Source organism: Cydia fagiglandana, chromosome 17 (genome assembly GCF_963556715.1).
Source record: "Cydia fagiglandana chromosome 17, ilCydFagi1.1, whole genome shotgun sequence".
In the NCBI taxonomy this organism is placed as follows: Eukaryota; Metazoa; Arthropoda; class Insecta; order Lepidoptera; family Tortricidae; genus Cydia; species Cydia fagiglandana.
Genome location: NC_085948.1, coordinates 2,630,140 through 2,646,672, shown reverse-complemented (window position 1 = coordinate 2,646,672; position 16,533 = coordinate 2,630,140). Strand labels below are relative to the sequence as shown.

The 16,533-nt window shown below is 36.1% G+C and overlaps 2 protein-coding genes across 2 annotated transcripts in view; both read right to left on the bottom strand.

Moving 5' to 3' along the window:
- The window catches only part of LOC134672810 (S-adenosylmethionine decarboxylase proenzyme), a 71,948-nt gene extending 59,511 nt beyond the window's left edge, over positions 1-12,437 (bottom strand). Inside the window, exons 1-2 of the mRNA XM_063530770.1 lie at positions 12,078-12,437; positions 11,082-11,168 (exon numbers count right to left, since the gene is read on the bottom strand). Coding sequence (XP_063386840.1) covers positions 11,082-11,168; positions 12,078-12,202 — 212 coding nt within the window. The 5' untranslated portion in view covers positions 12,203-12,437. The remainder of the gene's footprint in view (positions 1-11,081; positions 11,169-12,077) is intronic.
- Positions 12,438-15,687: 3,250 nt separating this feature from the next.
- LOC134672802 (uncharacterized) lies at positions 15,688-16,518 on the bottom strand. Its single transcript, XM_063530762.1, has 2 exons — positions 16,157-16,518; positions 15,688-16,036 (listed from the first exon to the last, which is right to left on the bottom strand). The coding sequence occupies exons 1-2, from the start codon at positions 16,430-16,432 to the stop codon at positions 15,752-15,754; spliced, it is 561 nt and encodes a 186-aa protein (XP_063386832.1). The 5' UTR covers positions 16,433-16,518; the 3' UTR covers positions 15,688-15,751.
- Between the last annotated feature and the right edge of the window lie 15 nt (positions 16,519-16,533).

Genomic DNA, 16,533 nt, shown 5'->3' with positions numbered 1-16,533 from the left:
TATTAATGTGAATAATGATAATGTAAAAGTGATTGCACGCGTGTAAAAATAAAACGTTATCAAAAAACAATCATACGAGCATTAACTTCCCTGAATCATGAATCACTACTGTACAGCTCACATTAATCCTTATGGTTACATTGAAGTAAATAAACACTAGATAAAGGGTCTAAATTCTATCATATAGTTTCTTGTTTGAATAACATTCTGAAATGAAGTCTTTCGAATACCTATCTAAGAAGATTGAGATTGCGATAGAGTTTTTAAAAGTAAGTTCGGCTTTGTAGCGGAAGCAGTTATAAAGTTGACCCAAAATTTTTTTATTAAGCTATGAGCTTCATCACATTTGTTCCTTGAGTAATTCTAAGCATTTCAAGCCTGGGAGGCAATAAGAAATGTGTGTCTACTCGGATTTGTAATGGATTCAAACTTTCAACCCCTTTTTAACCCTGTTAGAGGATGAATTTTACAAAACGCTGAAATTACTTTTCGTGTCTTTTAATAATATCCCCAAATACAAAGATTCAAGTCCCGCGTTCGAAATTTTTTTTGATATCCATACAAACTTTCAAGTCCTTTTTCACCACCTTAGGGGATGAATTTTCAAAAACGCTGAAATTAGTTTTCTTGTATTTTAATAAAATATCGTTTTACGAAGTTTCAAATTCCTAGCTTAAAATAAAACTTGAACCCCATACAAACTTTCATCCCCTTTTTAACCCCCTTAGGGGTTGAATTTCTCAAAATCGCTTCTTATCTCTTGTACACTTTATAAATGTAATCTAGTGTGCAAATTTCAACTTTCTATCTTTTGTAGTTTCGGCTCCGCGTAGCAAAAATCTCCAACCAAATTTTTCACTTTTTTACGTTTTTCTTGTAAAATTACTATGAAATTGAAAAAAACAAATATCAGCAATGAATTCTACGTCTTTGGTTTATACGAAAATGATACCAAACTTGCCCTAGTACCCACCAGGATCAAAGTAGATTTTTTTTAAAGATGACGGGTGGCGGCCGTCTTTGTACCCCACCCTCCCCCCCACTTCAGGCTAGAAATGCTTAGAATTACTCAAATATCAGATGTGATGAAGCTCATAGCTTAATAAAAAATTTTTGGGTCATGTATGGCAGCGTTACATAACTGACTCCAGTATTGCCAGCCATATCAGTACGGTTACCATCAGTTTGTCACTGACATAAACGCCGTCGAGAACGTAATTTACTTTCTATACATCTCGCTCGCACTCGCATATTAGTGCAAACGGGATGTATAGAAAGTAAATTACGTTCTCGACGGCGTTTATGTCAGTGACAAACTGATGGTAACCGTACAGAGCTCACGCTCGTAATTAGCTAGGGTCGCCGTTGCCGATTACGGCATGGATAACTACTAGTATATATATATATATATATATAAGAAGATTGAATGAATTTTTTTAACTAGAGTTTAGGTGGGAAGTTTAGGTTATTAACTCTGATATGCCTCTAGTACAGTCAAGTGTAAAAATATGGGTGTACTCATCATACTCAAAAATACACTCAGCGTCAAAAAAATCGCACATCTTAACTTTTTTCTTTCAAGCGGTTTTAAACCTTATATTATGTCAGGCAAGATAAGACTATGGGGCCTTATTTGAAAGGTTATGAAACCCTCTATTGGAAAATGTCGTAAAATGGACGATCTACCCCATACAAAAAGAAAATTTTCAGGAAAAACGAATCGACGTGTATTCAGGTTAAAATTGCAAAGAATAAAAACACTACAAAATCAACAGATACGGAAAAAACAAACTTAAAACTAAACTTAAAACCTAGTGCTGCCTCCTCTTCCCCTCCGAGTAGCTTCCATGTGATCAGTCATGACTGTCATGAGTGTCACGATGCGTTTTTGAGAAAAGTTGTTTCACTCCTCAATAATGGCGTTTTGAAGCCTGTCGAGAGTGGCAGGAGCAGGATCAGGCGACCGAACCCGCCGGTTTAGCTGATCCTAGTGATGTTCGATTGGGTTCATGTCAGGGCTCCTTGCTGGCCACTCCATTACCGTGATACCAACCTCCCACAGTTAGTCTCACCCAAACAACGCAGTGTGACAGCGGGCGTTGTCATGCATAAACTGGAACTTGGGTCCAACAAAACCATCATATGGGATCACATGCTCCTCCAAGAACACCGTTATGGAACGCCGAGCAGTCAGGGATCCCTGCCTGTGACCACCTTCAGTGCGGGAAATGCACAGGAGATCAGTTTACTCGTCGATCGAAATGCCGCCCCAGAACATGCGAGATCCGTCCCCTAAGCAGACGGTTTCTTCAGTGCAGGCCTGCGTAAATTGCTCTCCCTGCCTCCTACACACCCCCCTGCACCTGTCGTTGGTGTAAAGGCACACCCTCGTCTCGTCGGAAAAGAGGACATTCCTCTATTGTTCAAACGTCCAATCTTCGTGCAGTCGGCAAAATTGCCTCCTGGCTATTCGATGCTATTGCTTTAATTGGGGGCCTGTAGCAGCTCTACGGGGCAACATCCTCTTCTCTTCCGGCTTTCTTCCGATCGTAGAGATGCTTACTGCTGTTTTTTGAGCTGCTTGAAGCTGCTGCTACAGCTCAACAGCCTCGGAGAAACGGTTCTGCAAAGAGTTCGATACAATGTACCGATTGTCTTTAGCGGAAGAGCAGTGTTGTCTTCCAGGTCCAGGCCTCCTAATGTAACCACCAGTCACCTGGAACCCCAGCAAGACTCAACGCACTCGGAAACCGCTTATGTTAAATCTTTCAGCAACTTCTTACTGCCATAGTCTTGTTTGCAGCAGTGCCACCTCTTGAGCTGCTCCTTCTGGACTGGTATCCATGTCCAAGGGTTTTTTCTTGCTGTAACGGTTCATTAGTAACCTCAGTGACCTCTGGAGAGCGAATAAACCATAACTAACCTTTACCCTCCATTTTATACCCGTCCCGGATTTCACAACAACGGATCGATTAAAATTGGATCTCGGCCCTTTTTTAAACAAAACGCCTATGTTCGGTGATGGTTATTTTTACGGACAATGACGATTTATCCTTTTAAAGTTCATTAATTGCGCTTTCAAATGATACCAATATTGACAAGGTACAATGCATTAGATAAGAGCTATATTTGCTTGAAACGAATTTTTGGCAAGGTGCGATTTTTTTGACGCCGAGTGTATATCCCATAGCTCTTATGTCAGCTAAGGCCTGATTCGAATTCAATCTGCCAAATTGAAAACCCTATTAATGGTACTGAAGCTAGCTGAATCAAGATTTGTTTTTCCATAATTTATTGAAAATTTGTTTAAAAATTGTTATTTATAAGTAAATTCATCATTTTCCATTTCTTCCCGCTCCTGTCGTTAGTTTTGTTGTATGCCCCCCATCATACATCCGACAGTGTTTTTTGACAGTTTCTTAGTTTGAGTCCTATCAAGAACAATGTTTATTTTGAAATATTATATTGCATATAGTTTTTGTTGTTTTAACGAACTAATTCCTTGGACACTCCACTCCATACCGTTCAATAGGTCAATACTGTGGGACTTTGTTGAATCAAGTTTTTTGGTCCGATTTCGAGGGTACTGGCTTAAGCATGCTGATTGCCTCATAAACATCGTGGATCATCTCCAAATATTATCAAAGTAATATTGGAAATCCGCATTATTAAACTAAAGCTGCGAACCGTTTCTTTTAGTGATGTTGGTGTCGATTTCTCTGTCGAAAAGTAACCAATGCCCGGTAACTGACACCACATCGACGAAATTCCTGATACGCCAGATATTTGAAGATATGTCTAGATCCTCATTGTTTCATGGATATTGCAATGAAATTACCTTTCAGTATTGGTATAATATTAGGTAACAGGTTATGTTGGAAATTAGTTATGTGCAAGTTTCTTCCATACTTATCAAGTTTTTGACAGCAATTTGGCGCCTAATTAAAAAGACGGCGGCGTTTATTTGATTTTTTTGATCATCTTAGAATTGATAAAAAAAAAAATTTTTTGGTATAATAATTTTGTGATTCTGATAATTATAATGTCGTAGTGTATATATAAAGTAAGCTAGAAAATATCCAAGAAAAATCACTCTGAATTTGTCAAATTTGTTTCGAATCAGGCCTTAAGTAAGAACTATGGGTTATACCTATTTTTGAGTATGTTGTATGTACGCACTAAGACGAAAAATCTGACAAAAGACGTTTGCATAATGTTTCTAAAAAAACGTAAAGCAACTAAGTATCTCAAAGCACGAATTAATCACTTTAGCTTCACGTGAAAACGGGATGTTCACTAAATCCAACCTCATATGAACTTGGCAAAATCTTTTGAACATTATTCTTTCATTGTCAATAAATAATAGCTACCTTACAATGAAAACATATAATAGTACATTTCAGGCGTGAAGTTTCGCAGACATACCGCATACGGCTTTCACTCTTGGCAGCCTGCCAGCTACGTCACCCAATGCGTCTGGCGACGTCGACGTCGCGAATTACGTAAACAGGTGACTGGGAACATGTAAGAATTAGCCATAAAAGGGATATATGTACTATAAAGTAGTAGTTGGTTATTTACGGTAGTTTGGCATTTCCTGCTAGTCTAGCCCTATTTTAAAACCCATGTATATTTGTACGCCAATATCTCTGTATATACCTAAATGCTGCATTTCCCCAATGTATTTTGCCATAACTCAAATGCTAAGATACAAATGCATAATACACATAGATACCGTCCAAAATTTTGCGTATGGCAATATTTAACTTTGTTTCAGGTACTTCTTCACTTTAAACATAAATAATGTTACTTTCGTTTTAAACCTACTACTACTATTTAGACCCGTCGAATATTTATGTGACAACGGTATCGGTAAAAACACTATTCGAATATTTTTAAATCGAGATTTGCGTTACTTGGCAGAGCGTCTATTTTTTTTAATATGATCCGCAACAAACAACAGTTATAATTAATAATCCGACATAAACGTTTCTAGACGTATATTTGACGTTAAACCTTAAGATGCCCTTGGTGATCTTGCAATGATTTCGACGCATATACTCGTGATTTTTATCACAATTTGGCAATTTAGGAAGATGATAATGTTTATCATTGACCCTGCCCCGCTTGACGCTTGCATGGCAACACGATATCGATTAATGAGTGACGTCACATCATTACCATGCGTAGTTTACTATTGGCGATAACCTATAGTTTACGATAGCCTTGGAGGCACAGACGGGGATGCGCGTGTCAAGAATCAATGTACTTAATTGGAAGCCATTAACTATGTCGCTTTAGCTGTGGAAAATTATATTAATTGTGTACGAGGAGTATTATAATCTATGTAACATAGCGGGAACTTCGAACTCGGGACCATGGTGGAAGAAAATTGCGTTGTTGATTGTTCATAACGTGTTACCGTCATTTTATTTCTTACAATAACAATACTTGAGAGAAAGTAAAAACCCTAAATCACAATCAGAAGTCCAATAATTAAAAGTATGTATATTAAATCTAACTGTCTTAAAAAAGCTGTTCGTGTTTGTACTTGTAGTATCTTTGAAAATAAAACAAGCTAATGTTCATATAAGTACCAAAACTTTTGGTCTTAATAGGACACCAAATAAAATTCAATTCACGGGAAGGTGGCACATATAACTCTTAAGGCAAACTACTTAGCCAAAAGGCAATTTCGAGCAATTCTACCCTTGGACAATTTATTGTATTACATCTGTAACTTTCAAATGGCCACAAGAAGGTCAAGAGGCAATTGTCGGGGTCACTTGATCAATAAATCACTCGATTGAGACAAACATAATCTCTTAGGGGCCAGATATATCGCCAGAAGACTAAAGGATTGGTCATACCAAGATTTGACACAGCACAGTTACGTTTTCGCCATAAATTTTTAAGTGTGTACGAGTAAACGTTGCATTGGCATATATTTTTTTATATTATCATTCACACTCAAAGCTTTCCCTTGCGGTCAAGGATGATCCATGGTCCATCGCTATTGTGTACGTACAATGGCGGACGACTGGTCGTCAGTTGTCCATCGTGGTGCGCAATCGGGAAGTTGTTGGTTTTTTTAACACTTCAAATTGTGGCGTGGTGTTCACACAGTCGCCCATGGCCGTGGCTTGGCATGGTCCATCGTTAGCCACTGTGTACTGGAGCCTTAAGGATACAGTAGTGAAGCCGTCTTCACGTAAAACGACACGTTAGAAATTGAATCAAACAGAATCTTTAATGATACTGAGATTATACGTATACCTATGCAGTTGCCCTGCGGGCCTTGCGACGCAGCAATCGGTCGGTCATAAAATTTTCTATTTTCAAAGGTTGTGCTGAATATTTATACAGCACATAGCCGTATTGGGGAACGGGTATAGCACATAATACCATCAAACAATCTCTGACAGACGCTGAGGTGATACCATAATTGTTCCGTTTAACCAATTTGGTACCTACGGATAATACATAAATGTCTCTTTATAACATCCGCCACGTAAAATTGTTTCGTGTGTCTTACCCCCTTTTTTTTTAAGAGGGGAAATGCTTTACGCATACTACCCCGGCGCGGGGACGGGCCGGGATGGTTATGTGGGACTCCCTGTTGTGGGCTCATGAGACCCTAGGTTTACCCACTAAAACCCCTCTGTTGCCGCCTCGCTGCTATACGGCGAGGTCCCAGGAACGCCGAAGTACTCTTCCGCAACCTCGCCTGGTGTGTCTTACCCCTAATCCAACTCAATTGTCAGTTATCTAAATATAATGCTTGCTTGATAGATAAATTGGCGGTTAAAAAAAGACTACGACTGACTCCGGTGTACAGTCGCCATCAGATATATGGGAGCGGTCAAGGTGCTCAAAAATATCTGAACAGGCGCTCTAACTCCTTGACAATAGAGGCGTGTTCAGATATTTGCGAGCACCTTTGTCGCTCCGATATATCTGATGGCGACTGTACGTCAGCAATCATAACTGACCATCGGTGAATCGTATGTCCATAATAATAAGGTTTAAAATGTGTAAATAAACAGGGTGGACAATGGCACACTTATATTGTAATGGACATGCTAATAAATCCTAGTTGGTTAGATATGTTTTTGCGATGCTGTTGCTATCCGGCCTGTGAGTTTGTTTACATAGAAGTTAGCTAAGCGGAAAAGTAAAGAGTCAATCACCAAATCATCGTTAGAACTTTAATCATTTTCGCAGGTTTGGTGTAAAAAGATAACCTTGAACTAAATAGTTTAGAACATGTTTTTGTTACGTAACCAGTCAGGCTGAACTAGGGTTGCCAACTTCTTTTTGGTGGAATATAGTATTTTCCAAAATAAGGCATCAAAAATATAGTACATTTCAAAAAAATATAGTACATTTAGGTAAAATACTAAACATGAGTGTAATATACGTTTAATCGGAAATATAGTATTTTAGCGTACTATATATTTTTCCAAAAGTATATAGTACAGAGAGCCAAAATATAGTACAATACTATATAATATAGTACGGTTGGCAACCCTAGGCTGAACCGATTACTAATATGTCTTTAATATAATTATTACAACGATTATACAATCGCATTCATGGACATAAATATTACTTTGTATAGTTTATTATTTTTATTAGTTTATATCGATGATCGCATTACGGTTTTTTTATTTAGTTACAGTTTCATGGTCGTATTCTGTCGATAAGTGTTAAATTTGGCATGAAAACATTGTTATTCAATAAAAAATGACATGAACTATTCTATGAAATAATCCTCTTATTAATTATATAAACAAATAAAATATATGAGACGGAGAAATCATAGGTATTTTATCACTTAGTTACACGCAAGGCCAATTAAAATGAGTCATTTTAACAGTTGAATAAATTTCAGTAAGTACCTACCTATTCCATAGAAGATTTCCATAAGGAAAATAAGTAGCAGCTAAGTGCGATTTCGCCAATATTCCATGTACGGAATATTAGATAAAAGGGTCAAGTATACCGCCTTATCATAACATGAGTAGGTACAGTCACCATCATATATATATGAGCGGCCAAGGTGCTCACAAATATCTGAGCACGCCTCTATTGTCAAGGCGTTAGAGTGCGTGTTCAGATATTGTGAACACCTTGGCCGCTCCGATATATCTGATAGCGACTGTACAGTAGTACCTACGTTATGAGCAGACATCGTAAATTTTATAGCATTTTCGGTGCAGCGGAGTGGTGTTAACAATTTCTACCCTAATGATTCTTTAGAGTTAACTACGTTACTATTAACTTTAATTTACTATTTCAGTTGGAATTAGCTATACTTTCGTTAACACGACTCCGCTCTAATTATACATTTTTCTCAAGACAAATATGACTAATTTTGTATGAAAAACGTAGTTACCTATAGTTGGTTTTTTTAGCATTAAAAAGAACTCCACAGAAGCAAGCGTGCAGTTTTTATCAGGCTCTTTAATTGTTAATAATTATTGAATTATCTAAATGTCAAAGCATGGTCAATACATATAATTTACTTCAAATTATTACCGCTAAAAGTGCCGGATTTGGAACCACAAGCTTACTTCTGCGAAGTTCTTTCTAATGCTAAAAAAATGGACTATAGAGCGTTATTCCTTTAAACTGAAGTTCACGTCCAAAGTTCGTGATAGTTTGCCTATTATCTGACGTTGACGCGTGCCTATAGTAAACATCGTTAAAATTAATCGATTACTTATCTGTACGGCCAATCGGTTAAGTTCATTTGCTTTAGTTAATTGATCATCATCATCATCATCTCAGCCATAAGACGTCCACTGCTGAACATAGGCCTCCCTCTTATGGGGGGTGAATGCCATAATCGCCACGCTTGGCAGGCGGGTTGGCGATCGTAGTCGAGTACACCGAATTTGAGGGACGCTGCTGCCCGTCCACCGGTGGTCTTGGACGTAGTTTAAGGACATACCCGGGTCCTAGTAGGTAGTTAATTGATGCTTGAGTAAAATGTTGACGTTTGAGCGAAGTGAGGGTTTCCACTTTGCGATTCAGAAGTGCATGCATTCCTACCGATTAGGGAATGCAAATCGGTTATTTTTTGTATGGAAATAACCGCGGTTTCGGTTAATAACCGATTATTTCCATACAAAAAATAACCGAAAATAACCGTTTTCATTCCCTACTACCGATTCCTTTTTTAGGGTTCCGTACCCAAAAGGTATATAAAAACGGGACCCTATTACTAAGACTCTACTGTCTGTACGTCCGTTCGTCCGTCCGTCTGTCCGCCAGGCTGTATCTCATGAGGTTCATGAACCGTGACGGCTAAACAGTTGAAATTTTCACAGATGATGTATTTCTGTTGCCGCTATAACAACAAATACTAAAAAGGATGAAACAATCAGTGGACGAGTTCGACTCGCACTTGATCGTTTTTAGGGTTCCGTACCCAAAGGGTAAAACGGGACCCTATTACTAAGACTTCGCTGTCCGTCCGTCCGTCACCAGGCTGTATCTCACGAACCGTGATAGCTAGACAGTTGAAATTTTCACAGATGATGTATTTCTGTTGCCGCTATAACAACAAATACTAAAAACAGAATAAAATAAAGATTTAAATGGGGCTCCCATACAACAAACGTGATTTTTGACCAAAGTTAAGCAACGTCGGGAGTGGTCAGTACTTGGATGGGTGACCGTCTTTTTTTGTTTTTTTTTGGTTTTAATTTTGCATTATGGTACGGAACCCTTCGTGCGCGAGTCCGACTCGCACTTGCCCGGTTTTTTTATAAGTATGTTCCGTACAAAACTTTGTTCACGGAACACTTATGGGAGTACTTCGGTCTTGTTTTATTTTAAAAACACTAATTAGTACTTTTCAATGCCGATTATTTATAGAGAATGCCAACAATAATGATAGAAAAATTAAATTAAGGTAAATTTATAGGAGACACCCATTTATTGTTTAGTAATTGTAGTGCTGTATTGATAATTACACCTATTATTGCTATCTATGAACTGCCGTCCAATCAACAATTATGTAATTTAAGATTAAATGTGCCCAAGCGTTAGTAAAACTGATATGATATATGTACTATATTTATCAAGGCCAACCACAAATGCTGTGTATGGTATTTTTAAATCAATATTTTCTATAAGTAGGTATATTTCTTTAGTTAACTGCAAATTCAAATAATAGTAGAACCAGGTACTTATAGAGGTCACTGAATTATTATTAGGTGTCACTTTTATACTGACTATATCTTATTTTGCCTATTTCTCTGAGATTTGGAGAAGGATAGCTGCTTTAACAGTTTAAAAAACAATTTTAGTAATAATACCTTATCACTTTAATGTACAAAAACAGGTTCATATAAAATTTACAGAAATTGAGGTACAAAGGCACACCCTATAAGGGATCACTTCCAGCTTAGGAGATGTGTGATGTGTGTAAAACTGTAATATTATCTATAGTGTTATAAATTCTGTCTAATTTGACACATCACATGAGATAATCTCTTCAAGTGAGTGGAACTTTCATAATCCTTATCTTGTTAATGTATGATGTAATTACTGATATCTCATACTCTACTCATGGTACTTATAATACATTTGGATCAATAGAGATAACTGATATGCTAAACTTGTGAGAGCATTTTGATAGTTAACACTTGAAATATTAGTTATAAATAGTAGCTATAGACAGATATATATGTAACACTCGAAGTATTAGTTATAAATATTAGTTATCTAACAAAGAAATTCGAATTGTAATTGAATGATCAAACAACAAAAAACCTTTCTTTTTGCAGTAATATTATAAAAATGCCATGAACAGATAATATTTAGTTAAGTATGAATAGCTTGGCTTTTATTTTGTAAAATTAGATCGAAAATTCTAAAAAGACATAAGTTAAATCCAATTTATCCCTAAGACTTATTTCTCAAAAAATTACCTTAGTAAACAGACTAAAACAACCAGAGAACAATCTCACACCTGAGGATACTGAAGACCGGGCAAAGTAGGCCGGGAAAACGCTAGGTTGAAGAAGTCAATAGAAATGAATTGAAAATAATGCTGAATTAAGACTAACCTGAGGACATAGGCGTCGACTTGCTCGCTCTGTGTGAAAGAGATGATCTCGCACCGCACAATCTTGAGCACATTCTCCCATTGTTGGCTGCAGGAAAAACACCATAGATAAGTTACAATGCTAGTTAAAAAATCACAGTCTAGATTCTGATGTCATGATAAAAAAAAATTTACTTAGAATATGTGCCATTTTTAACCAAAAGCTATTTCCATAAAGCTTAAATTTGAAATCAACCTTATCAACAACCAACAAAGTAGTACCTTTTAGTTGAAAATGTCATAATATACCTGTTTTCCTTTTATGGAATTTGCTTAATTCACATGGGCAAAATTTGGTTTTTAAAGGTTAAGGACTGATAATGGTAGTAAAGTAATAAAATAAACATTAAAAAAATCAGTAACTCTTTGTAGATTGTTATTTACATATTACAGAGTGGTTGTGTATCAAATATGAGCCTATATCTATATATCTATTTTTTTTAAGAATATGTACAGGTTAAGTCTGCTTTGATAAGACTCCAACAAATTAAGCAATAGGAAACATGGTATTCTAACTACCAAGTGTCATTATAAATCTAATTCTGCTAATCTAAATACAACCCACAGCTTGTTTATAAATAACGAGAGAACATCTGTTAGGTTTCTAATCAGGAGAAAATATTTTCGAACATCGCGGCACCGGCGGTGGTGGCCATTGGCCAACGTACCGACCAACGGCCGCGTCCGACAACAGCTGATTCCAGAACGTTCCACATCTATTTTTTTTACAAACATACTCAGCTAGTGGCAGAATACACAAAAAAAAATAATTCAAGAGGAAAACTTCTCTCGTAAGTCGTAACTTAACGAACAAGTTGCTATTAAGAACCAACTATTCAGCCGGCTATGAACACGTAAAATGCCGGTAACCTATACCTACTAACAATTTAATCGCATCCATAAAGTTAACAGAAGTTTTATTTCATCATTTCCCATTTTATTGCTAAGTGAAACTTACCGTGTAATTTTTCTCAAATCCGCATTTTTAGCCGGTGTAAACCAAATTTCTATTAGCTTTTCAACACCTTCAAAGAATTGATCATTATTAATTTGATTACTTGATATTATTTCCTTTTCAGCCATAGCGATAGATTATTCCCTTTATTTTTGTTATACAGAGAATTTTATTCCCACTGGGTTTTGACTAGACGACTTCGGGCACAACCACAAAGAAGAAATGTCGGAAGTTGACTGAATGAACGAAACAAAATTATTGGCAAAATGCAGGTGAAAGAAGAGACGGAGCACGAACTTCTCTTTCTACAGAACGAGCGAGTCGGCGCGCGGCGCGGGTGCGTTCAGAAAACGGACAGATGCTTCTCTCCTTTATATAGCCTTGTCTATGGTGGGAAGATTTGATAACAGAGTAAAATAAAGCTATTGTTTAAAACGCTTAAAAATATATGTATTTTTTTTATATTAAAATAAAATATAAAAACCAAGAGAATAAAATTCAATAAATTAATTATTAGTTTCACTTGAGGTTAATATACAAAACAAATATTTAGACATATTTAACCTGGCGTTTTTGATAATATCTTAAATAAGTTGAAAGGCTTCTGTGAAATCTCAGGATTCTCTTAAGAAAATTTGTTTATTTTAATTGTAGCAGAAAACTACAATACAATGTATTTAATACATATATGTCACATAATGATAATATTACAACCCCAAATAACGGTTGTTTGACCATGGCCCAGTGTGAGAGAAATTTTGGCAATTTTGCGGTAATGGGCTGTGGCCAGCGAAATGATATACATGGAAGTATTCTGTCCGCTCAATTATGACCCAACGCAAACTACCCCGCGATAGGCGGTACTTACAAACTGCTCGATTGGCAATCTCAGTACGCGACCGAGATGACAGTCAGTGACAAATGGCTAAATTGATTTATAAAAACAACGTTTTTTGTAATTAAAAATATATTCATGTGTCGTGAAGTGCTGCAGAAGTTATTTTAGTTCATACCAAGGACAGTGGAATCACTTTTCACTTGTAGTAAACAGATAACTTCAGTAAAATTTGGAAAAAACATGACGATTTGTTTTCAATACTACCGTGCTAAGCTAAAACGTAACAACTGCATACGACTTTCATAACAACATACGACTTTTTAAATTGCGAGGATAATAGGGATGGTGTTATGCCAAATGAAGTAGACTATTTTATTAACTTGTGTTTGGTTTAGGTATTTTATATATAATTATAAATAAATTCCTTCTTACAGATTTGTATTTTCCTTTTTTATTTCATGAGATGGAGCTATAAAAAAACTACCTACTTATTTCAAATTAATAATCAAATTTGGTATTGCCATTTTACATTACTTTCCATTCAGATTCCCACAAGATGCTATTCGCAGAGAACTATGGAAAAAAGCGTCCAATTAGAGAGACATGAAATTGAGTGGATGTCTGGCAAGATATCTAGAATGGTGTACTTTCGTTTGGGCCAAATACGTTTCGCCAAATTTCACTTCCCAACAAACTTATCGCAATAGTTTCATTTCCCAAAGAAACCTTTAGCAAATTCCGCAGCCTCCTCTCTATTAGTACCTATGTAAATTGTATGCCATGCAATATTTTGGGACATGTAAGTTATGCTTAATGATACATTTGGGTTTACTATTGAATGGGCCAAAAACGTTTCCCAAAGTATCACATCCCAAACTATGTTTCCCAAATTATCATTTCCCAAAAAAATGTTTGGCAAAACAACTTATCGCAAATTTTTAGTTAGCAATAGTCTTTTTTGGCAAGTTATTGTTTAGCAAATAATTACTTAGACAAGTTTCATTTTCCCAAATATTATTTAGTCAAATGTATCATTAAGCATAACTTCCATGTCCCAAAATATTGCGTGGCATATAATTTACATACCAATAGAGAGGAGGCTGCAGAATTTTATTTGTCTGGTATTTAATTGATCATTACATATACATAGTAAAATGTAACGTCAAAAAAAACATTCTTACTGCCAAAAATATGTAGTAAATGATCACTAAAATTAAAACTCCATTTTAATGTAAAATGATAGCCAAATTTGTTACATCTTGCTATTTTATTAAAGCAAATAACACCAAAGTAATCATTGTAACCCAAAAATATTAAATAACCACCAATATGTAAACCACATTTTAGTTTAATACTTATGTCATGCAAATTCTTTACTTCTCGTTATTCTATTAAATTAATTAATCCACTTTGATGACCTTTTTCTAGTACATAGTATTTCGTTTCTGTAAGGACCGCAGTTCTAACCTAACCTAACCCACTTTTCTAATAGCATTTCGATTCTGTGAGGGTCACAGTTCTATTCTAACTTAACCTAACCCACTTTTCTGATAGCGGTTCCATTTTGTGAGGATCGCAGTTCAAACCTAACCGAACCCACCCAAATTACGTAGAATTTAACGTACCTATATTAGCATTACAAAAAGTACTTTAAATAGAGATGCCTGTTTGTCAAATTTGCGAAGTGACAATTTTGACCAAACATCTTTTTGGAATATAATATTAGACAATAAAAAACGTTTGCTAAATAAGTTTTTGTCCTAATACAATTTGACAAAGTAGAATCATGCCAAATGATTATTTGACCAAATAAATTATATGCGAAGTGTCACTTTGCTAAAGGTTCCTTTGGGAAATGAAACTATTGCGATAAGTTTGTTGGGAAGTGAAATTTGGCGAAAAGTATTTGGCCCAAACGAAAGTACACCGCGCGAACGGCTGTGGTCCCATACAAAATTTTCATTTTGCACCTTTTTCTACTGACAAACTTGCTTGACCGGCTATATACATATAAAATATTCTGAACTGAAAGTGGGGATTTATTGTGACTCCGCCTGTTCAAATAGTTTTGACCCGATTCTTGTACCCATGTAAATTTTGCAGACTGTATAGCCAGTCCGATTTCTAAGATCAAGTTCGCCATACATTTACTGTGGCGTACTTGATCTTAGAAAAACGGACAGACTATACCTGAACGTGACTTCGCACTGCCATACAGATAGATAATAAAATATACAAAATACTTATTATAGCGGAATACATTTATACAACAATGATATATATTTACTTATGTTGAGTTAGTCTGTCATGTCATAACAACATTTTAACTAGTTATCTTTTAATCTGCATTAAATTATTATACGTGAATTATTTGACTGGTTCTTCACTGTATGGCATAAACCTATCCCTGTCCAAGTCATATTCTAATCAAATATGAACCGCGAACTCTAAGCGGCCAGTACGTACAGCAAGAAGGTTATTAGCGGATTAATGTCGCTGATTGGTAGTTATTGACATGATATGCATTTCATCTACACTTAGCTATGTACCATTAGAGTAATAAAGATGACTCTTATTTTGTTTACCAGCTTTGATTACAGGCTCTGTAAACGCGTCGTCCTATTTGAATGTAGGCTTAATTGTGTATGTGTGCTAATTTGGCCCGAGAATTTGAACGGTAATGTTCCTAAAGGCGGTTTCCATACTAAATATATGCGTTCACTGGCTGTGGCCCATATGCCTATACATAATAAAATAAATAACATGTTATATAAATAGTTTATTACAACTTTTAATAATTGAAACAGGTTTAGCATATGTTTTCAATGGCATATGCATGTCATAAGCATTCAAAAGTAGCAACTAATTTGTGTAGTTCGCCATCATCCACCTTCCGGATACGTCTGAATTTAGGTTTTATTACAGCTATTTTAGGCGGTGTGTCTATGTCTGTCTCTTCTTCAAAAAAGTCTTCAATATTTGGCTCTGTATCCCGTTTAACAGAGCTAGTGCTGCTTGAGGGCCGCACATCTCTTTTTGTCTTTTGGTCTTCAATAGTGGCATTTAATTCTATAAGGTCCTTGTACATTCGGTCATTTATATGGAAGTTCAGCTTTTTAGTCATCTGAAACAGAAATAGATGTCAAATCAAACTATTATGATTAATAGGCAACAAAATAGATACAGTCCACACCGAAATTCCGACTGGATATTATCAGCATCAGCATAATTAACTTACACTTACCTTGGTACATATTTCTGTTTTACTTTCACACAGATCTTTAGAAGATAAGGGTGGTGGAAGAGAATGTTTAACTCCAGATAAATAATTAGCCAATAATTCACTCGAACAAAGTGTTGGTTCATCTAATTCCTTTGCTTGTAATGCAGACGGGTCTTCAGTGGACGGGGTATTTTCAACGTTGTGTACAACTTTCATACGCGCAGTAGGCCTAACTTTATGTTCCACGTTCCTGACAAGTGTTTTCTTCACTTTTGGATCGACACCACACCTGTTCATTATAAAATACGAATCAATTTAACAGTTAAATTAAAGGTTCAAAATTATTATCTAAAACAAAACCGTAATTTGTAACAGTCTTGTTTTGATTGTTTGACATT